We start from the raw sequence: 23,689 nt of genomic DNA, 5'->3' as shown, positions 1-23,689 counted from the left end.
AGAAAATATCCTTTGCATAGTGAAGGCTTAAAATGTTCAGAATTAAGGGCTAGAGTGGGTAGGATGTTTGCCTTGCACGAGGCCAATCCGGGTTCGATTCCCAGCATCCTATATGGTCCCCCAGCACTGCCAGGTGCTCCTGAATGCATGAGCCAGGAGTAACCCCTGTGCATTACTGGGTGTGACTCAAAAAGCAAAAAAAAAAAAAAAGTTTAGAATCAAAGAGATAATGCATCAACATCTTCACAGTATGATTTTAGCACCAAAGAAATTACAAGCCTACTGAAGGGTTATTATTGATAATTGCTATATGTGAAGCAAAAAAAATTTTTTGAAACTAAAAAACCTAAGTGTCATCCTTGAGATCATCAATTTTTTCTTTTTTCAAAGTAATCATGTTAAATGAGCAAGTATTTCTTGAAAGATTCACAGATGAAATCGTTTGATGGAAACACTGGTAAAAAAAGATGGTAAAGGAAAATAGTTTGATAAGTATTGTGCTAGCTAATTCAGCAATAGAACAGCCAGGAGAGATGGGAGAATGTGGAAAGATAGGCATATAAAGATTAAGACTGGATCTTGATAACAGTCTGAAGGAAGAACCAAGGAAATAAAACACGGATGTTTTTAAAAGCCCTAAAACAGCAACAAAGATGTATGGGCCTTGGGCTATGCTTCTGGGAGAAGCATCATCATCACACACTGAAGAGACAATAAGACTCCGTAACTGATTCTTTCTTGTGTTCTTCTTTTGTTATAAAAATAACATTGGCACAAACCAAAGTAACAAGAGAAACAGTGCAGGATTCTGTGTCATAAAGGAAACTGTTTCTTCCCACCAGTCTTTATGTTCTTGCACAACATTTCAAAGTGCAAGACTGGAGGCTAGGGACAAGACCAACTTCACCTCTTCCTTCCCAAACCTCAGTTGCAATAATGGAGCCTAGAATGTACTAGATTGTATGCCTTGCTGCCTCTATGAGATGTTGGATTCTCCTTTTGGCACTGAAAAAAAGCAAAAAAGTAAAATAAAGTATAAATAGTCATGGAATAAAAAATGCTTTTTGTCCATAATAAGGAGAAAAGTTATAAGCAAATGAAATTGTTAAGGATAAAGAGTGGGAAAATGGTGTAGAAGAGTAAAAGTTGATTAAGAGCAACATTTATGGGACAAGTAGTAAAAGAGGGAACTAAGGATTACCTGAGTAAATTTCAGATGCAGATAAGAACGGGGGACAAGCATTGACCTCCAGATTGGGAGTGAAGAAAATCCAGAGATGGAATGAGTCTGTCCACTGCTCCACCTGTGAGTAAAATTCCTATGTATCTGGTGTAAGCAATCAGGATTTCTGGAAGCTGAGTTCCTTTTTCTTACCCAGAAAACACATCTCTGTGCTCCACATGTCCCATTAGCATAACCAGATCTTCTAACTATCACTTTTCATGACTTTATTCCTAATATGGAGAGACCAAGGGTTGTGATACTCATTATTAAATTTAATAATATGAGTGAGATCCCAAAATAAAAGGACCCCTCCCCCCATGAAAGTTTGGGGAGAAAGGACACAGGAATGGAGCACATACTTCGCCTGTACAGACTCCCAAGTTTGATCTCAGTCCCCCCATGACCCTCAAGGACTACTGGGTATGGCCATGATGGCCCCTAGCATCACAGAGTCTAAGTAGCATCACATCACTAAGCCTGAGCATTGAGCTATCCAACCTATCCAGCCCACTTGGCAAAGTGTCACCAGTAGTACCCCTTGGACTCCTTGAGCATTGCTTAGTAATCTCCCCTCTGCCAAGTAAATCAAGCAAAATTACTCTTAAAAAACGAGCAATAATTTTGGGGTGAGAAGAGAAATTTTTAAGTCTCATTAATCGTAAAGATCCAACATGATTTTTCACAACCATAAATAAGAATGAATGCTTTGGAAGAATGAAAACCACAGATCAGAACTGAATTTGAAAGAGAAAACTAAAGAACTCTCACAGGAAGTATACACCACAGAAATCTCCTATGAAGTATACAACCCCCCCCCCCAAAAAAAAAGCCAGTGACTGATCCAAGAGAACTTCAAGAGCTCCCTGTCTCCCACTTGACTTTGAGACACTTTGGAGAGTGGACAAAGAAGGTGCATAGGCAAAGTACAAATGTCTCCTGTGCTGTGGGGAAAAGCTGCACTGGAAGATGGTCCCCAGCACTCCACCCTAATGGACAGTCTTACTCACACTGTAGAAGATCCCTTGCAGGAGAGCCCCTTGCTGGCAACACTGACTCTCACTCATATTCTCCACAGGCAGACAGATGGCCAGCGAAAAGAAACAGGCCTTCCAGTCTTGCTCCTCTCTCTAAACTCACCAGTTGGACAAATCCCTACTCCCCCCCTGGGGACAAATGAGTAAGGGGGTGGAGAAAAATCAGGAGTGTTACACTAATGGAATTTTGTCCTTAAGAAGCCAGGAAGAAAGTATTTAATATATAAGCAAGAAAGTATGAGACATAGAGAATTGATTCAAAAGGTTCAGTGACTGATTAGACACCAAAAAATAAAAAGTGAAAGGGAAGAAAATATTATGAGACTAAATATTGAAGGATGTGAATTTTTTATTTAAGTACTCACTGAGTCCTGAGGAGAATTTTTTTAATGAGTTTTAAAATCCTATAATTGTTTCAGAATGCCAAGAAAAAAATTTCTAAGAGCTGAATAAGAACAGCCAGACATTAGACTTTCCATCTGCCACACTAACTGTCAGAGCTTGTGGAGCAATGCCTATGGTTGAGGAAAAAAGTATTTTGACCTCCAAATTTTATACCCAACCAAACTATTCATCAAGTGTGAAGTTTGGCTTAAGATATGTTAAACGCACAAGAATTCAGAAATGTATCTTCTGTTCACCTTGAAGGACTTGAAGAAGAGATCCTGGGGAAAAAATTTGGAAATGAACTTAAAGAAAGAAAACACGGCACCTAGCAGAGTGACCTGTCTATAAAGGCATGGGGTCATTCCAGTGTGGCCAGTCCGAGTTGGAGTAAGAAGTTAAAGTGCCCACAGAAATGATAGGTCATGGAGTAGGTGAGAGTGGAAAACATTCAATTTCAGCGAACACGGTTGTTTGCAAGTGAAAATGAGAAAAAGGCAAACTGCATTCTAGGAACATTCTGCTTGGCACAGATAAGGGATCAGAGACTATGAAATGGAGCCCGAGCGTAGTCTTTGATGGAGTAGTTAGCTGTCACATCAACATTATTTTCTGGTTTTAGAGTTAATGACTAGACTGATATGGGTGACATAACTCTTGTAACAGAACTTCAGTGCTATCATCTTTAATAACTGTGAAAGGATGGATCTTCTGGTGGGAGACTAGAATGTAGAAGGAGAAGAGGGAGAAGAGACTGCAGATATTTTCATCTCACCAAAAAGAAAAAAAATGGCCCCTGTAGCTTTTGAAGTGGTGTAAGTCACTCTCTTAAGAACAGAGATCTGGGGCTGGAGCAATAGCACAGCGGGTAGGGTATTTGCCTTGCACGCAGAGAACTTGGGTTTGATTCCCAGCATCTCATATAGTCCCCCGAGCACCATCAGGAGTAATTCCTAAGTGCAAAGCCAGGAGTTACCCCTGCGCATCACCAGGTGTGAACCAAAAGCAAAAAAAAAAAAAAAAAAGAACAGAGATCTTCAGAGATATTACAAAGATAATCAGAGTTCTAGTATAGCCATATGTAGAAAGTCAGGGAAGTGATGACTGAATTAAGTATTCGCCTTCCATAATAAGACGTCTTTTTGAATCAAAGGCGTGTCTCCATTTCTTAAAAAGTTGTGGGTAAGTACACACAGAACTCATGGTATAAGCATAGGGGTACCCACCAGAAGAGCTGAGGGCAGGATTCATTGACAGTGACCACCTCTAGGTCTGAGCTGTTCAGACTTGGAGGAAAGGCAGGAGAAGGAATAAAAGTAAATACAGTGTAATTGTTACAGCTTTCCCTCATGATCTTTCCTCCCTGCCTAATTGTTGTTGTTGTTGTTGTTGATTTTGCTTTTTGGGTCACACCCAGAGATGCACAGGGGTTATTCCTGGCTCTGCACTCAGGAATTACCCCTGGCGGTGCTCAGGGGGACCATATGGGATGCTAGGAATCAAACCCGGGTTGGCTGCATGCAAGACAAATGCCCTACCCACTGTGCTATCGCTCCAGCCCCCTGCCCTGCCTAATTGTTCTGAAATTATGTGCAAGAGTAGCACAAATGGTTGCTGGTGGCAAATGTTTCCTGAAGGTTATGATGTTTGGAGACATAGAGCAGGACACCAGGACTCATTCAAGAATCAGATATTCCTTCTCCTAACATGCTGCAACTCCAGACCAGGGGAGTTCCTCACCACTTCTAACCAGTTCTGACCCAAGGACTAGGCTGTGGGTACTGGGTTTCCCCCCCTTTGCTGCATTCCTGAGTTTGGGTGAGGTTCTTTTACATTTTTTTCTTTTATCATTTAAAATTTTATTTTAGGTTTGAGGCCACACCCAGAAGTGCTCAGTGGCTACACCCAGCTCTCCTTTTGGTGTGGGGAAGCTCCTTTCCATGTTCAGGAGACCACACAACAGGGGATCCAACCAGGCCTCCAGCATACAAAGCATGCATTCTGGCCTGTTGGACTCTCTCTCCTGAAATCTGTGCATCAGGACATCTGAGGACCTTGTGCAGAGCAGTGAAGGGAAGGACCTTGGGATGATAGTGGGGACGTGGCAGTCAGGAAGTGGGCATGGGTTGGCAGCCCAGCAAGTATAAAATAGTAGTATTATTTCCACTGTAAATGTTTAAAATAAAGATAACAGAAAAATTAAAATTAGTAAAAAAAAATTTAAAAAACACCTGAGATACAAGTGCCATCAGGGCCAGGCCTTACCCGTTCTCCAGGTTCTGATTTATTTCGTCTGGGGAGAAACTGGCTGCTACAATCTAGAAAGACTGCCAGGCGACCAGAACATTCCCAGAATGAGGACGTCTGCTGTCCTCTCCCGGGCCTGGGGACAGTCATCAGATCTCTGTTATTTTTCTGTGCAAACTCCTTTTGTGCTTTATCCCAGACCATACAGCCTCCCTCCCCACTCCAGACTGCAGCTGGATTCTCGCCCTTTCTCCTCTGTATCCACACATGTGTCTGGACACAGGCAGGTTTCAAAAGTGGATCAGAATTGAGATGTTTTGCACTTTGCTTTCACCACTTGACTTCCTTTTATGTCTGCATGACTGATCTACCTCATTGTTCCAAGACCACATAAGATTCCATTATTAGCATAACTTACTTAACCATTTTCCTATTGAGGTCATTTGGTTTCTTTTTCTAACATCTTACTATTGCAAAGGATGCTGCAATGAGTATGGAAATGGGTGTGTGTCCTTTAAACCTGGTGCATACTTCCAGAGTGTAATCACCAAGGTCAAAAGATAGATACATTAAAATTTTTGACAGGTCTTACAAAAATGCAGTCCATTTAAGTGGTGTATCACTGCTCTTCCACAATTTGTTAGACTATCTGGCCCCCATGCTCCTTCCCATATCAAATATTCTCTTTTATTTTACTATTTTCCAAACTTATTTTCAAAACTCATCATTTTCCATTGTTTCCCTTTGTATCTGTGATTACTAGTAAAGTCTGACATCTTCTTGTCTTTCTCCTAGTAATTTGTATATTTTTTATGTGAATGGCCTGTTTTGTAGATTTTTGATGACAGTGTGGAAGATGCAATTTCTTTTTATTTCTGATTTGTTTTATTTATTAGTGTCATAGGTCTGTGATGTTCAGTAATTCTAGATTTATTCAAAAGAGCTGAGGTAAACAATATGCATAGTTCAAAAGGTAAAAGTAGCACACTGACATTCCAGGATATTCTGTGTTTAGTGATTTTAGAATATTTCACCTCCTAAAAACCTTTTTGGAACATTTTAGAACAATGTCTAATTCACATTTAACTTCTGGTTCTGCTTCTGGCTAACTGAGTAACTCTGGATTTTGTTTTTTGTACCAATCCTGGGATTTTATAAATGTAGACTAGGATAATGAGTTTGCCTATTTGTGCTAATGAGATAAGGTGTCTGTAAATAGTCTTACCCAGAGCCTTGGCACATAGCACAGTACTTTATAAATATCTGCTGCTGCCATATTACAATAATATTGGAATATTGGAATTCTTCTAAACCAGGAATCCTCGTGTCTCTCATCCCCTCAACTACTGTTGAGAAAAGGAAGGGAGCCCGGCCTGAGAGTAGGATGAGCAGCTATTAGTAGGAGGAGGCCTAGAAAAGAGCACTGACCGAGTTCCAGGAAAGGTGTCACACTTTCCCCCAAGGTTCACCATCAGAGCCTGTGATTAATCCACCCACTATCAAGAACTGACCATGGTACTGATGGAAATTCTTTCAGTTACAAGCAACAGATTCAGTGAGGAAGGGACTCACTCATGAGGAAAATTTACTAGCTTGGAGCTCAAACAGCCAGGAAGTGGGACTGGTGGCTTTATTCAGGCAATTCTACAACATCTCCCAGAGCCCCTTCATCCCTTCTTTCAAGACTGCAGCTTAGCGCTTGCCGGGGCTCTGACAACCTCACGCCCCATGGGGGCTGTCACGGAAAACTGCATCCAGAGGCAGACAAAAGTAGTTCTCCTCACATGTCCCTTTTCAAGAGTGAAGAAATGTTCCTTGCCAGTCCCTTGGCAGGTTACATTTAACAGTATATTGAATCAGCACTTACCCTCTGCCAAAATATTCAGTGGTTGACAATGACATGACACTGATTTGGCTGTCATGGGAGAGACAGAAGCTGGGGCCATTCTGAAGTCCATGCCTGCTAGCAGCTGAAGAGCAGAACAACCATTAGGAAGAAAAGATGGAATTGGCCCTTGACCTTCAACAGTGAAGGATAGTCATGTGCATTTACTAGGAAACACAAGGGACAAGTTGTGTTTGCATATTTTGGGGCCATCTCTGTCGGGGCTTGAGGCTACTCCTGGCTTAGTGCTTGAGTGGGCGCCTGGCCGTGCTTATGGACCAGGTACTGCCCGGAGGAATGAGGACCCAGTGTTCAAAGCATGTGCTCATCCTTTTGAGTTCTCTCCCTGGCTCCAACAAGGGCATTTTCAAGTCCAATTTGAAATTAACATGCAGATCTTTTAATTATACAAATAGCGACTTGAAAGTTTTTAACCTGAAACTTTCACTTAAAAGAAAGAACAGAGATGTCTCCTGTCACTTTTGAAGCTAAGCAGCTTCTGAATAAATAACCCAGTTTTTGGTTTTTTTGTTTTGTTTTGTTTTGCTATTGATTGGGTTGCCACATACTGAAGTGCTCAGAGCTCATTCCTGGCAGTGCTAAGGGGTGCATATGTGGTGCCAGGATCGAACTAAGGTCTGTCACAGGCAAAGCAAGGGCCCTGACCCAGGTACTATCTCTCCAGCTCTGACAGCCCAGATTTTAAAGGAAAAGACTTTGCAGAATGAGCATCCAGAAATACAGTTCAAGCATGGGGCATGAGTGAGTTTTGCAAGGCCATATTGCTATCTTTGAGGGAAGGACAATAGGGTCCCGCTTGGCTGAGTTGGGGAGCCACAGTGGCCCTCCGACAGAGGCCTGGACCCAAGGCCTGGTGTGCCTCATACATTAAAACATTCCGATGTACCTCACACATAAAATTTGGAAGTTGATGGAGGCATGAGAAGCATAGTCCAGGAAAGGAGGTCACGATGACATTTTTTCTTTCTTTTTTTTACATTCTCTTTTTTTAAAAAAAAATTTATTGAATCACCATGAGATAGTTACAAGTTTTCATGTTTGGGTTACAATCTCACAATGTCAAACACCCATCCCTCCACCAGTGCACATTCCCCACCACCGATTATCCCGGGTATATCCCTCCTTCCCCACTCTCCCCCTGCCTCCATGGCAGACAATATTCCCCATACTCTCTCTCTATTTTTGGGCATTATGGCTTGCAACACAGACACTGAGAGGTCATCATGTTTGGTCCATTATCTACTTTCGGCATGCATCTCCCATCCAACTGATTCCTCCAGCCATCATTTTCTCAGTGATCCCTTCTCTATTCCATCTGCCTTCTCCCCTCCGCTCATGAAGCAGTCTTCCAGCTATGGGGCAATCCCCCTGGCCCTTGTATCTACTGTCCTTGGGTGTCAGCCTCATGTGATGTTATTCTATACTCCACAAATGAGTGCAGATGATGAACATCTTTCCAGATGTGCAGATTCTCTTGGAAGACTGTCTTGTGGTGCTCTCTCGCCTTTCCCTGCAGAGCTTGCTCATACTCCAGAGGACAGATTTCCAATCAAACGAACCGGTCCACTGAGCAGGGCAAAGGTCCAGCCTGGAAAGAGGATCCCTGGGAGTGGGTGAACAACCAGAAAGGCATCAGGTCTTGGCTTCTTCAGCTCTAAGATTTGTGGGGGGAGAGGGGCATGGGAATGCTCCCGCATGGTGCTCACGAGGCTTCATAGCTCATCCCAGAGGTTCTCAGCTGACTGGGCTTAGGTTCAGTGCAGTGAGGATGTGGTGTTGTTCGGCTCCTATGGTACCAGGGATTACCCAGACTCTCCCTGCAGTGCTGGGAGACTTCAGGGCCTCAGCTAGAAGTGCTATGAGTGTCCATGTTGTCCTGAAAATCCAATGGGGGTCACCGATGTGAAAGACATGTGCCTTAAGCGCCTGGGCTATCTCTTTGGTGCCTAGATGCTTTTGACTCATTTCCATTTCCAGGAAAGTAAATAGATGGGGTCCGACTTTCTAGAATTAGTAATATCTCTTCCCTCTTGATTCTTCCATAGCACTGGTCAGAAATTAGGAAGGAGAGGAGGCGAAGGCTGGTCTAAGCACCAGGGTGCCTGAGGTGAGGCCCTGAGGACAGGCAGCCTGGAATACTGTGCCCGTGTGTTCTGGGGGCAGGTGGGGGATGGGGTGCTGGGTGCTGTAGGGAGCTTCATTTGGGCGGTGGGTAGAAGCCATGCCCTCACTCCCCAAGATCTCAGGCCATTTCTATAAGAATCTCAAGGAGTGGTCAGAGCAGGGTTGAAACTGCCACCTCTCAGAGACAGAACTGACTCCAGGTGTCTCTCTGGAGGCCGCAGGCTGGGAGGGTCTCCAAAGCCCCCAGGCTGCACCATGTGCCACATTGCTTTGGGGGCTTCATGGGGCAGCACCAAATCTTCATTCAGAATCTCCTTTCAAAGCTTGTTTAACTGTTATACTTTGGAGAACCAGTTAGCAAGCAGTTATTGCTAACTGTTGCAGGAGGGGAAGGGAGAGTTAATGTTAGTGAATCATAGGGAGAAGGGAATAAGAACATTTTTCTCAGAAAACATGCTTTTGGAACTCCACCAACTTGCACATTCTATGGCTTTGAAAGACTGTGGAGTCAGGGTTTGCTTTTAGTTATGCCACATGCCTAGAAATTTGGAGAAGCTCTTACTTGCCTACTCCTTAGCTTTTGAATCTGTAAAATGGAGAAGAGTGACTCAGAACAGTTGTCAGGACCCTATCAGTAACTCTTCTCCTAGGCAAGTCAATGAGAAATGGTCTGTGTAGGCCAAGGAGTGCAGCCCTCACCAAATCACTCTCGAGGGAATATGTCAGTGAATCCTGAGACCAAAGCGGAAACTTGCCTGGACAGCTGCAGGGCACACAAGGGCCAACCCTGTCTACAGACTTGCAGCCCACAGAAGAGGGGTCTTGGAGTGAGGAGCCAGTTGACGGAAACTTGTCCCATTCTCCTTTCCTTCACTCTGCAAAAGAACATAAACTCTACCTATCGTCTAAACATATAAATATTTATATACATATGCCTCTCAGAGAGCCTTGCAAGCTACTGAGAGTATCCCACCTCCACGGAAGTGTCTGGCAAGATCCCCGTGGTGTATTTGATATGCCAAAAACAGTAATGATAACAGGTTTCATTCTTCTGACCCTAAAAAGTGCCTCCAATCGTTGAGAAAGACAAGTAAGGAGAGGCTGCTAAAATCTCAGGGTTGGGACGAATGGAGATATTACTGGTGGCCGCTCGAGTAAATCCATGAACAATGGGATGACAGTGATACAGTGATCATCTAAACTAAGTTACAGATTCAGCTCAGCCAGACTTGATCGAAAATCTCCCAAACTCAGTGTCATCTTCAAGGTCACAGACAGATATCCCCAGGCTCTGTCCTTTACAGCTTTGGGCAAGTGCTTCAACTTTGTTGGCTGCTGCTCCTCTGTCAGCTGCAACATAAATATGAGAGCACAGGATTATTGGGGGAGATGAAGGTCTCTTCATCTTTATGTAGAAAGTGTTAGCACAATGGAAGGCAAGCATATTGTAAATGATAGCAATCATTATTATTGGCTCATTGGCAGATGCCAGCTTAGCTTATTTTTCATAAACTAAAATTCTTATTATTTGAGAAAATATTCTCAGTGATCCCCTCACTCTTTAACCCTATGCCCTATAAATTATGCAAATTAGTCAAAGTTTTGTAATAAAGAGGATAAAAAGAGAAGTGCAGGGGCTGGAGAGATAGTGCTTACCTGCCATGCACCCAGCCCAGGTTCAATGCCGGCATCCAATATGGTCCCCCTTGAGCACAGCCAGGAGTACTTCCTGAGGTGACACAGAACTAGGGGTATCCCCTGAGCATCGCAGAGAATGACCCAAAAACTACAAGGAAAAAGGGAGAGGGTTGTGGTCAAGATCTACCTCTCTACTCTCTCCAGTAGGGAAGGCTGATCTGACCCGCAAGTGACTTCAACCCATCCCAGTGCTCGGTCCCAGCCACTTGCTAATTAGCTGCTCGGAGACAGTCAGAACATTCCCAAATGAGCCCCTATTGAACGTGTCTTCCTTCCTCACAGGCTGTCAAGCGCTTTTTGAAGCAGGAGTGCAAGTGCCACGGTGTGAGTGGCTCCTGCACTTTGAGGACGTGCTGGCTGGCCATGGCTGACTTCAGAAAAACAGGCGATTATCTCTGGAGGAAGTACAACGGGGCCATCCAGGTCGTCATGGACCAGGATGGCACCGGCTTCACTGTGGCTAACAAGCGCTTTAAGAAGCCCACGAAAAATGACCTCGTGTACTTTGAGAATTCTCCTGACTACTGTATCCGGGACCGAGATGCAGGTAAGTCCAGTACATGCGGAGTCATCCGTGTGTCACCCACCCCACCCCACCCTACCCCACCCCACTCTTTAGCCTGTTAGTTTTACTTGCTGCTTTTTGATCCAAAGCTCACATTCTTGAATTCCGTCTTAATAGGACACAAGAGGGCTTTCGTAGGCAACAGGATAAGTGAGTTGATAATGTCAAGATTCTGGAGAAATAAATGGGATCCCAACGAGAATTCATATAGTGAAAAATCAAATTCTGCATATTAGAAATTCTTTTTTTGTTTTTTTGGAGGGTGGGGATGCAAAGCACACCCAGCGATGCTTGGGAGTAACTCCAAGCTCTGCACTCAGGAATTACTCCTGACCTTTTGACAGAGCTTGGAGAACCATATGGGATGTCAGGAATTGAACCTGGGTGAGATAAACACCCTATCTGCTGTGCTGTATCTCTCACTAGTTATTAGAAAAATCTTTTTGGTTTGGGTTTGTTTGTTTGTTTGTTTTGGTGTGGGGGTGGGGGCTATACCGCATAGTGCTCAGGGTCTATTCCTGGCTCTGTGCCCAGGAGTGACCCCCTAGCATGCTCAAGGGACCATATGAGTCATATGTAACCATATGACTCCCCAAGGGAGTCACACCTGGATTGCACTGGTGTACCCAAGTGTCTTCATATTTGTGCTATATCTCTGGCCGCAAAAAAAGTTTTATGCCGGGACAAAACACTAGTAGATTAAATGTGCACTCTGGTTACCAACCCACCATCTTTCCTGTGTGCTGAGGCTGAGGGGGTAACTTTGCTTTGTACCTTCACTCATCACAGACCCGACCTATGTGGCTATGGAAGAGGGTCCCGAGGCTTTAAAGTTAAACTGTTCTGAAATCTACTTCCTTGCTCTTTGCGGGTAATGCACAGAAATTGCCAAATGCTAGAAAGCAAGGACTCATCCTCCCTGGAGTGGCTCCAAAGCCACCGGGTGAGGGCTGTTGTCAGAAGCACTTCATTTATCAAAGCCACTCCCTGCCCTTTGCAGCCTGCACCTTCTCCCTCTTGAAGTCCCTCACACGGCAGCTTGCCCTCAGCTGCCCCTGCCTGCCTGCCTGCAGGGAACAAGCAGTCTTCTCCATCTCTGGGGTTTCCAAGCATCAGATGGTCTTTGCAAAGACTTGGAGACCAAAACAGGAATGAGTTTAAGTCTTATTCATAGGGGAGAGGGAGTCTACAGTCTACTGAGGCTCAAGCCAGCTTCCCAGGCCTCCTAGCAACTAAAGGAATTCATTATCAAGAATAAGCATAATAAGCATCCTAGACTCTATATTTGGAGGTTTTTTTTCTTAATTACCAAATAATTGTAAAGATGCCCATCAAATAGAGAAGCTGGCACCCAGCCCTTAACCGCAGATTGGCGAAGCGGCACAGTTACCAGGGAAAGACACAAGAAGTCCGAGGTTTCTCTTTTGTCCCCGCTTCCTGGTTTGATGAGCTAGTTCTCCGCAGCAGGGGGGGCAGGTTCATACACGCAGCCTATGGATTAATAGCTACTGAGTGAAAGGGCCAGATTCTGTGCCCTGCTACATTCCTGACATGCCTTGGGACCTCTAACAAGTCATCCTACCTGTCAGGCCAAAGTTTCAGCCAAATCACCATGAAACTTGTGCTTGGAGACGGGATCGGCGCAGAGGTGTGGTTGTGCCTCTGCTGTTAGCCAGCCGTCTTCAGCCTGTGCCTCCTCAGTGGCCCAGACATGGGATAAATGATATCAGGATCAGTTTTAGCAATTCTGTCTGGACTTCTGGTACCCAGTACTGGACTAAGATTATCACACACACATGGTCTTATTTCATCCCGAGAGCCGCCCTATGACATCAATGCCTTAAAAGTGGTTATTGAGGGAAAATAAGAAAAGGGTGGCTCCTGGTTGATCCACACCAACTATGTTTGTATCTTCTTCTCTGAAGTCAGATAAGCAGCCCTAGCTGTCATCGTCCAACTTGCAGAGCTGAGCAAAGAAATGGCAAGCTCAACATCTCACTGGTGTTGGGTGTGTGTAGGGGGTAGATAACCGACCCTGTGGCCAGTACTTTTGACCCTTCACTTGCCTTTCCCTAGCTGTGAGGGCATGTATAGAAAAAAAAAGCTCTTGTGAGACCTAATTTCAGGTGTTCCAAGATCTGCTTCCCCAGAGTATCTTTTCTAATTTCTCAATTTGAAGTATTTTGTAGAAGTGAGGCAAAAGGTTAAGGTCAAGGAACACTTCACTGCCTCATGGGTATTCCAAGAAATAACGTTGTTTCCACCTTCCTTCCTGAGCTGTTCCCTCATTGTCCCCACCAAGGAGATTCTGAATCTTATTACTGGGGCTTTCTTGGAAATTTCACTTCCTCTTGCCCATTTGGCTAGGTTCCCCCCCTCCCTATTATGGAATACCATTCCATTAGATTTTGTTGTTTGTTTTATGTGTTTGATTGGTTTTGGGGTCATACCTGGTAGTGTTCAGGGCTTACTCCTGGATCTGTGCTCAGGGATTACTCCTGGTGGGCTCAGAGTAGCATATGGGTGCTGGGATTGAAGCCAAGCACCATACCTGCTGTAGTATCTCTCCATCCCCGTTCTGTTTCTTGATCCTAAAACAGCAGACACTCTGGCAGTTCTATGCACTGTTAGGATGTAATTGACCCTTTATCAATGCATCCCCTGAGGAGTCCCTAAGGTGGTCATGCTACATTGTGCCTTTGATGGGAGAAGGGGCTGAGGCTCAGACAGAGCATGGAATCTGTCCAAGGATTCTTGGTTGGTAAGAGGCCAAGCAGGGACTCGAATCTGAGTCTCTCCATCTTTCAGCCCCTTTGTTCCAGCTGCACCAGTTAGGAAGCCCAAACCTTTAGCTGTAGACATTATAAGGGAAGCTACATCATTTATTCAGTATTTGTTTTTATTCCAATTTAAACTCAGTTAGGCTTATTCATCTTAAGAAAATATGAATTTGGTTCAAAGACAAACTTATTCTTATCATTCTCTCTCTCTCTCTGTCTCTCTCTCTCTTCTTTCCCCTCCCTATCCTTGCCGGGGTGGGAGTGTAAGGTCTTGGGAATCACACCAAGTGATAGTCAGCTGAAGGTTAAGTGCTCAGGTCTGCCTCTGCAGTGCTTGTACCGCTGTCCTCATCATTTTCTACTAGAGACTTTTGTAGGATGTACTATGTTTCTAACATGTCTATCAAAACAGAGAGGCAGGTGAGGCATGTGCATTCTCATGTTAGTAGCTCCTAATGTTTGTTCACAGAGACAGGAAGAGATGACAGAATCTGAGCCTGTGAAAGGGGAAGCTTCTTGTGTTAATTTACTTGCACCTTGCTCTGAGCCCTGTTCTCTCATTATAGACAAAGGTGGCAGTTCCGTGCCGACACCCTTTCCCACTATGCATGTCTTGCATGTCTTACATGCAGTTCCATGGGAGCCCGTCATGAAGGGACTCTTCCTGAGCCTCATGCTTTGGGGAAGAGCCTGTTTGCTGCTCAGTAGAATGCTCGCATGAGTGTGCTGACCGTCACCTGGATTCCTGCATAAAAATAAGTCAGAAGTCTGCAGTCCAGTTTGATCCAAATAACAGGTGTTTTTCCTTTTCTTTTATTAAAACTGACACTATTTTTCCTGTTCTGCTTTGTTGTCACCATTCACCCCACCCCCTTCCTGTTCCTTTATTGCTCCTGTCACCATAACGGGGCTGGCACACTGGTTGGAGGAACTCAGTGGGGATCACACACACTCTGTTAAGGAGCTTCTGTTAAGGGTTTCCTGGGAGCCAGTGCAAGGATCACTTTCAGCCTTTGGAGGCAGTGCCCAGGCTAGAACTACAGGCCTCTGGCTTCCACCAGCAGTGCCATTCCTGGAGCCCTTGTGGGTGGCATTTTTTTTTCAGTGTATGTACAAAGAATTATGGGGCATTTTCAACTTGCCCACACTAACCAAGCAATGATGCTGAACATTGTCACGGTAGAGAGACATGTGGACGGGACAAGTGTGTCCTGCTGCTTAGCACCTGTCTCCTTTTCAGATGAACTCATTTGACCAAAGTCAGTGACTTATTGTGACCGTTGGGTTTGTGCTGTGGGGAAGTCCTATCGCTCTAGTCCACTGTTTTCCAAACTAAGGTCACCTCAGAGACCTATTGAATCAGAATCTCAGGAGACTGTTCCTATGATTCTGTAGCTTCTAGACTTAAACACATTGAAACTTGAAAAATAGGTGATTTAGTAGGCCTCATTCCTAAAATTCCATTCATTATTTAGTAAAAATAAGTGAATAAATAAATAAAAACCCCACACAGAGACTTTCACTTATTGTCTCGAGCTTTATTTTCTTACAAAAGAAAAAAAGTGTTCTGTATTTGAGTCTCCTTAAACATATCTTGTTAAAATAGCCCCACCTTGGCATACTGAGTATAAGAAGCTGTCTTTCCATATCACGGAGGTCTGGAATTTTGGGGAATCCTCTTCTACTCTGAGAGAATACATTGGCATCCTCTTAGCCATCAATACTTAAATGATATTAGCAGAACAAAATCTTTCAAGTCACCTCTGATGAAGGCCTGAACTAATGGTGCAGAGTGGGACAATTTTGATGAGAATTACGAAGTGTCAATCAAGATTCTGGGATGTTCTGGGTAAGAGTAGAGCCACACCCAGGTAGGGAATGGTGAGAGGCAGAAGGAGGGAGTTCCTGCTGAGAAGAGGGTCCTCTGCTGGCGCGTGCTTTCTCCGGCTTGTCACTGCACTTAACTTCCTTTTATAGAATCGGAAACTCAGACTCTGAAAGTAACTTAATTGCCCAGGATTTCATGAGCTGTAAATGGTAAAGAAAGGGAATAAAATCAAAACAAAAATTCATGCTTTTCTCACTATCCCACTTTTTGAAATTCGGACGGGAGTAATAGCACCGGTACAAACTGAAGTGTGTGAGAACATGGACACACCATGGGAATCAGGAAATCATGGGGATACCCAAGACGGAGCGAGGGTTCAACTTGTCAGACCTACCTTTCTGCTATATATAGTTCGGGTTGCTTGGAGGCCCCCTTCACGGTTTCAAGGAAGTTACTGTATTTTAACTATTTCTAAGAAATGAGCCACTAAAAAATTCATTAAGGACAATATTTGTATGGTAACGAGAACAACAAAAGACATTGCCCCGAGTCTTCAGTCGATGAAAGTAGTGCTTCGAGGTTCAACTATAAATACTCACATACAGAGCTCCAATTCAGGGCACAACCGTGTGATGTTGTGCATGTGACATTTTGCAGGCCAAATTGGAGGCTAGGACTTGGAAGCCAGGCTTTCTGGGATGAGTATTCTGGTGGTTCTGTGGTTATCTACTCGGGTTATTGCCCCAGGCATCTGTAAATCAAAGAAGTCCTTAACTTAGAGATAGTTTCATCTCTGACTAAGGAATCTGCCATCCTCTCCAGAGAAGCGTCTGCACCTAATCACAGGCCACTTTCACTGGTTCTGATGTAAAAACGCTGACCTGGGCCAGAGGTCACCCGGAGGTCTCCCCTCCAACTGGTGGGAAAGAAGCAGCCCACCACCTCGTCTGCAGTCAAGTTCACAAAAACAAATGCAGTTCAGCGGTGGTGGTTGAAGCTGTTGCCTGCCAAAAGCCTCACAGATACCTGCCACCAGCTGCTGGCTCAGGGGGTGTCACAGTCAGGTACCAAGGGGTTTTCCCATAGCAATCATATTTGGTAAACTGCTCGGCACCCATGGCAACATAATCCCAGCCGTGTCTGACAAAGATTCATGGTCTAGACATGCCCCGTTGTGGGGCCCCGCTTTCGGAAAACTTTACCATGATTGTGACCTGCTTAAAAACAGGGGAACAACATGTCAGCCAGTAGTAATGGGTGGATCTTATTTTGATACTCGATGTCCAATTCCCATCAGTACGTCTGAGGTCCCTCGTTTCTTCATAGAACAAATATTTATTGAGCCTCTCCTGTATTCCAGACACTATGATAAGCCCCAGGAATGCATGGATGAGGGCGACTTCTTAGTCCTTGGCCTGTGGCTTCGTAACGCCTACAGGCCCTTGTAGATGAGTCAGGAGTCGTCCACCACGAGGCACAAGCAAGGTGCAGGAGAACCTTTGAGTGCAGCCAGGAATGTGGTGGTTATTGAGGTTCAGTCCATACTTCATTGGTTCATTACAAGGTCTCACCTCCTCTGTCATTTTGAAATGTAAAATAAAATCAAATCACCTTTCTCTGATTTGAGACTTGTGTAGACATTCATAAATTGATATCCACAAAGTGCTAAGCCTTGAAGGCTAGAGCAGAACATGAAAAAAAAATGTATGAGTGAAACTTATGTCACCTTTTCCATAGCATATGGATTATGTTGTAAAATTATTACCCAGTGGATCCTCACGCCATCTCTTAGTGATGTATGATACAGTTAGCTTCCTTGTCCTTCCTAAAATACTCTTTTCTTTTCATCCTGCTCATTCCATTTTCTCCCAATTTTCTTTCTGCATCATTAACTGCTCTCTTTAAGTTTTATTTGCTGGTTTCTTTTTTTTTTATTTCCAACTTGTAAAAAGCTTCAGGATTTGGTTGGGGTCTTCTCTGGTTTTCCCCCCGTGGGTGGTCCTCCACTGCTGTGGCTTTGTATAATGTCTCAGTCCTCATTCATATCCTCATCCTGACTCCAAGCTCCCTGCTTAAGAAAAACAGCTCAGCTTGGATCGCCCATGTTTTTATCCATTTGTGTCTGTTCAAAACTGAACTTTTGATCCTGTAACCTGTTCTCCATAGGTCCCCCTCTTAGAAAACAACACTGTCAGCCATTCTCCCGGTAAGGTCAGGAGTCGGCTCATTGTTGGTTGCTGTATTGCCACATGGCTACTCTCAGGCCATCTCTAGATCTCCTTAAAAGATCAGGGATCTGTTGGCTTCACCCTCTTGAAAACTTTACTTTTTATTCTGTTAGGTCATGCCACAAATTTAAGTTAATTTGTTTAGGTATCTGTTTGTAATCTTTCTGTCCCCCTGGACTGTGATTTCATGATGGTGGGAACTAGGTCTCTTCATTCACACTGCATCTCCAAGGCCGCGGCATATAAACATGTGTTGTGTTGAATTGAATTGAAGGACAAGTTTTAAACAATATAAAGTATGTTTGTTATTTTAACTGAATTCTTAGTTATAGTGGTACAGTGTCTGGTCTTAAAGACAACTTGTGTTTTGACAGGTGATTACTGAGCACATCCTTTCTCATCATCGATCACTTTGTAATACGAAGTCTATGAAAATTCCCATTTAAGCTCAAGCTAAGTGTTAAATGGAATTTTGCCTCATCTTCAAGTTCATTAGTGGGATAGTTAAAACTTTAAGATATTCCTAGTGACAGATTTTTTTGGATGTGATGAAAATTTCTGAAATGCAACAACAAACTCTATGTCTTGCTTTTAAGCTACCACCAAATACTCATTTTTATTTCTCTTTAGAAGGCCTTTTTAATTTACTACTCTCAGTAAGATTATTGGGTAGTTCATCTCTTCATTGTTGATACAAGCACAATTACTTTTAAATTCAAAGTTGTTTTATGTTATTGACATGATCTGAAAACTTGTTACCTCTAGAATATAGATTTGTTATAACACACACATTTTTAGGAAGTACCTAATTTTAAATGAAGAGGCAATCAAAGCAGAAGAGAAATTTTCAGAAAAATAAACAAAATTTCATTTTCTTATTTTGAAGTTTTTGAACATCAAAACAATTTTAACTATAACAGAGTTTAACAAAATTAAATCCTTTTTATAGAAACAAAATGCCAATTGACTTTTTATAATTACCTCATTAATGTGTTGTAAAAAAGAAATGTTCTAAAAAGTACTTTAAAATAATACATTTATTTGTTTTGTTTGTTTCCCACAAGAAACCCATTTTGTGTTGGTGTGTTAAATCTTTGCTTTAAATCAATAAGATTCTATATTTCTAAGATGAGAGCACAACACTGAGGATTTAGGAGGCTCTGATGCCACCTCTTATTACTTATCACTATTTTCACTGATTACTAATTGGCTAGGCAGATACAAATTAATATCTCTGGCTTCCAAGATGAGAGTGTTTCCCTGGGTAATTTTTTTCCTTTTCTTTTCTACTTTGTTTTGTATTGTGTGTTGGACCACACCTGACCAGCTCAGGAGTTACTCCTAGCTCTGCCCCCAGGTATCAATCTCCTGGCAGGGCTCAGGAGACCACGTGGGGGGACAGGGATTGAATCCTGGTAAGTCATGTGAAAGGCAAGTGCCCTACCCACTGTACTATCTTTCAGGCCCCTAGCCAGGTAATCTTTAAACCTCTGTGATCCAATAAATGAATGGATAAATTACTCATTTTATTCTTTCCCATAGCAGAACCAAAACTTGATAACACAAACACACTTAGTTGTACTTTTGAATGTCCATCATGTGAAAAACCTGCCTAATTTCTTGTTTAATTTCTCTATATATTCATAAGACTACTGGTGCATATACTTTACTATCTCCATACGGTCTGAGGACTGGATGACCACACCATGGACGCATGTCCTCCTATGAAAAGGGAAGGTAGATCTTACTTCTTTGTTTTGTTTTGAGGCCACACCTGGCAATGCCCAGGCTTACTCCTGGCTCTGTTCTCGGGAATGACTCTTGGGTGGCTTGGGGACCATATGAAGTCAAATTCTGGTCAGCCGTGTGCAAGGCAAATGCCCTGCCCTTCTGCCCTACTATCATTCTGTGCTGAATCTTATTGTTAAGAATAATTTTAGGCGACCCCAGAGCAATTGTACAGCAAGTAGGGCTCTTGCCTTGCTCGCAGCTGACCTGGCTTAGATCCCCAGTATATCATATGATTCCCAAGCATAGCCAGGAATAATTCCTGACTGCAGAGCCAGGAGTAATCCCTGAGCATTTAGGTTGTGGCCCTAAAACAAACAAACAAACAAACAAAAATAACTCCCCCAAAGCCCCAAACACAAAACAATTAAAAATGGAATCATTTTAAGGACCAGAGTAACAGCACAGTGAGTAAGGCACTCACCTTGCACACAGCCAACTTGGGTTTAATTCTCTGCACCCTTTGTGGTCCCTGAGAACAGAGGGCACTTGCATTGAATGAGGCTGACCAAGGTTCAATCTCCAGTACTCCATATGGTCCCTGAGCATGACCAGAAGTGATTACTGAGCCCCAAGCCTAGAGTAAGCCCTAAGCAATGCCGGGTATGCCCCCAAAGAAAAACAAACAAAAAATAAATCAAGATTTATTCCTTTTAAAAACTATTTTTATTAAGACAGTGTGAATTACAAAATTGTTCATAAAAGAGTGGTTTCAGGCATACAATTTTCAAACACCAATCCCACCACCACCAATGTCCTCAGGTTCCCTCCCATCAGCCGGCCTGTTTCCTTGGCAGGCATATAGCAAATATATTTTATATTACTTGCTCATATTTATATTACTTAAATATTGCTCATATTTACCTAAATATTGCTCGTGTTTCATACTAATATTACTTAAAAGGAACAAGAAATGGAATTATCTGAAAATAAACCAGCAAAAGTCAATTTGTGATGATTGATTGATAACAATAGAGATAAAACATTAACTCATGACTGAAAATGTATAAAATCCCTCTGCAAACTTGGAGTAAACATACCTTTCTTATCTTGTAGAGGGCCACCATATGCAACATTAATGAGTGTCACACTCAATGCCACCTGTTGGGAAGTTTGTCCTATTCTTTAGAAAAGCTCTTTTACACTTCTTGCAAAAATGGTTTCAAGGCAATGAAATCCGTAAGCCGTGCCTGAGGGAATCAAGCGCATGAAAAATATACAGTAATTTCAAAATACAGATGAATGCTACTATACGACATGCACTATAGGGCTGAGAAAAGAGATTAGCTGGGCTTGAGCAAATGAGTAAGGAATGTTCTGGAGTAGGCCAGATGAATAGGCAAAATTTTCATCTAAAGAAATGAAAGAAAGGACTAGAACAGCAAGGGACAATAACTGTCAGTAGGAAACAGTTTGCACAGTTGTGATGTTAGGAAGTCACTCCAGGGCCCAAGTGACAGCAGGGTGTTTCCCTTCCGTACCAAACCTGAGTTCAATCCCTCACATCCCATCTAGTACCCTGAAACCTGCCAGAGTGATCCCTGAGTGCAGGGCCAAGAGTAAACCCTGAGACTGCCAGTATGTCCCATGCCCCCTAAAACAAACAAACAAGAAAGTCATTTTAGTGAGGGTACTGAGGAGAGGGCCTGATTATGGGGAGCAATGAAAAATAAATTTTGAGTAAGCTCAGAAGTGCCTGATAGAGAAATCCTACAAGAGTTTGACTCTAAGATTGAATTTGCTAATCTAAGTGATAACACTTTCTCATGCCAAATGTGTCCAAGTGGAACCATTAGAGGTAAGTGAAAATACTCTTTTCTCACTTCAACATCACAATCCTGATGTGAAGAATACGTAGACCTTACAACTAGATGCATGTGCAGTCCCTCACATTTGCTCTTTCACATTCTTTTCTCCCCCGATAAATCTGTGTCATTAGTGACAACACGTAAGTCAAGCAGAAGAGAAACAGGCTATTGGATGCCAAATTTAAGTGAATCTTGCTTTTTTGCCCTAATGGTCAACATATGGGCTTCTGTCATCCTGAAGTGGCAAGAGTTTCCAAAGACACAGGTCCAGCTGGAGAGAGAGAGAGGAGAGAGAGAGAGAGAGAGAGAGAGAGAGAGAGAGAGAGAGAGAGAGAGAGAGAGAGAGAGAGAGAGAGAGAACACAGAGAGCGCCCTTCCTCCAGGTCCCAGAGGCATGGATCTGGGAACTATTAACAAAAGCCCTCCATTCCTCCTCTGCTGTCAGGAAGATGCATGTTGCTGGAGACAGAAATGTTTTTGCACTGGGAACCCTGACTCCATTATTAATTTTATAACTCTGGGGATGGGATGCTCATGTCTGTCAAGTTCCCTCGGCCGGGTTCCACCACAAGTGGGCTATGCAGTCGCACACTTGGCGATGTACAGACTCCCTTTTCCCCTACACATGCGGGCTCCCACGTGAGTCAGAGTGAGGACAGCATCTCTGGGGAGGGGAGCTACGTAGTGTGGATCCTGCATTGCCCACCGTGCAGACATTACAGCCTGTCTGGATCTCACCGGCGCCGGTTCCAGATGGAAGGCTCATGGCAGTGTGGAGTGAAGATGACAGAGAAGGTTGGGCTCACTGAGCCTGAATCTGTCATATGCTGGGGACTGGGGTTTGCACCCATGCAGGCCACACATCTGGGCACACTTCCCACCCGAAAGCTAAATTAACATCTAGCCTGTCACTCCTCTCTTAGATATACTGTGAAAATCAAAGAGATGTAAATAGTAACATTACAAAGTATTAGGAATGATTTTTTTAAATAAACATTGAGTGTGCAAGATCCCAATATATGTGTGTATCTTTTGAAAACATCAAATTGAGAAGACTAATGATAGGGTCATTACTTTTAGAAGATTACTTTTAGGACCAGACACACATGTTTTCAGAGCTACTGAATATTTGACCTGTCAGAATCTGTTTGACTTTTGCAAATGGCTAAGAAGATCTTAGAATGAAATATTCAAGGGAGTTTGAAAGCAATCAGCTCCAATCATTCCTTCTCCCCCCTGCCCTCGCCCTGGTTTTAGGGTCACACCCAGTGGTACTCTGAACTTATCCTGGCTCTGCACTCAGGGATCACTCCTGATGGACCACCAAGGACCATATGGGGTCCCATGCATGAGACCCAGGTAGCTATATGCAAAGCAAGCACCCCACCCGCTCTACTATTGCTCCCACCCTCAAGTCATTCCTTTTATATGGAATGACTATTATGGACCAGAAAAATTTTGGGCCTTCCCAACCTCAAGTCTCTTCATCCGTCGCTATATCAGGAACACCAAGTTAATGAACATCCATCTCCCTTTCTCACATAACAGTAGGCATCTTCATTTGCTTATGTTATATCAGGAGCAGGAGGAAAAGGCCTCTTTCCCCAAAGTTCTGTGTCAGGATCTTGGCAAGTTTTTCGCCTGGCAAAATAATTAAAGGAGAGAGCAGGAAAGATGCTGATGTGCTAATCTCACCATGCGAGTCTACTGTCAGCGGCCTGGTGAGCTTTGTGCCCGAGGCCCTGCTGAGTAGCATCACAGTCAAGCCCTGGAGTTCTGTAGTCAGACAAGCCTGGCTTCACATCCCAGTCTTGGCCCTTCGAGGCCAAGTCTCTGACAATCTACTTCTTTGTTTCCAAAACAGGGACCATAAAAGCACCTAGCTTATTAGCCTACGAGAATCAAATGGTATAATGTGGACAAAATGCTATCACAAGGCCTATTTCATGCAAGTGCTCCATAAATAATGACTCTGATGATGAACCATAAAATAAGATAGAAAAAAATGAAAACAAAAGTGGGGGGAATGGGAGGAAAAGGGTGGATGTAGGATGTAGGAGAAGGATGAATGTAC

The 23,689-nt window shown here is 43.4% G+C and overlaps 1 protein-coding gene across 2 annotated transcripts in view; it reads left to right on the top strand.

Annotated features, from left to right (window-relative positions):
- Positions 1-23,689, top strand: part of WNT2 (Wnt family member 2) — a 104,314-nt gene that overhangs the window by 17,586 nt on the left and 63,039 nt on the right. For both annotated transcript variants that reach the window (XM_055147588.1, XM_004602069.2), the window contains exon 4: positions 10,901-11,165. In XM_055147588.1, the coding sequence (XP_055003563.1) occupies positions 10,901-11,165 (265 nt within the window). The remainder of the gene's footprint in view (positions 1-10,900; positions 11,166-23,689) is intronic.

This window comes from Sorex araneus, chromosome 1, assembly GCF_027595985.1.
Source record: "Sorex araneus isolate mSorAra2 chromosome 1, mSorAra2.pri, whole genome shotgun sequence".
NCBI lineage: Eukaryota > Metazoa > Chordata > Mammalia > Eulipotyphla > Soricidae > Sorex > Sorex araneus.
Note: the sequence above shows the minus strand (reverse complement) of the source record. Positions and strands in the feature narration are given on the sequence as shown.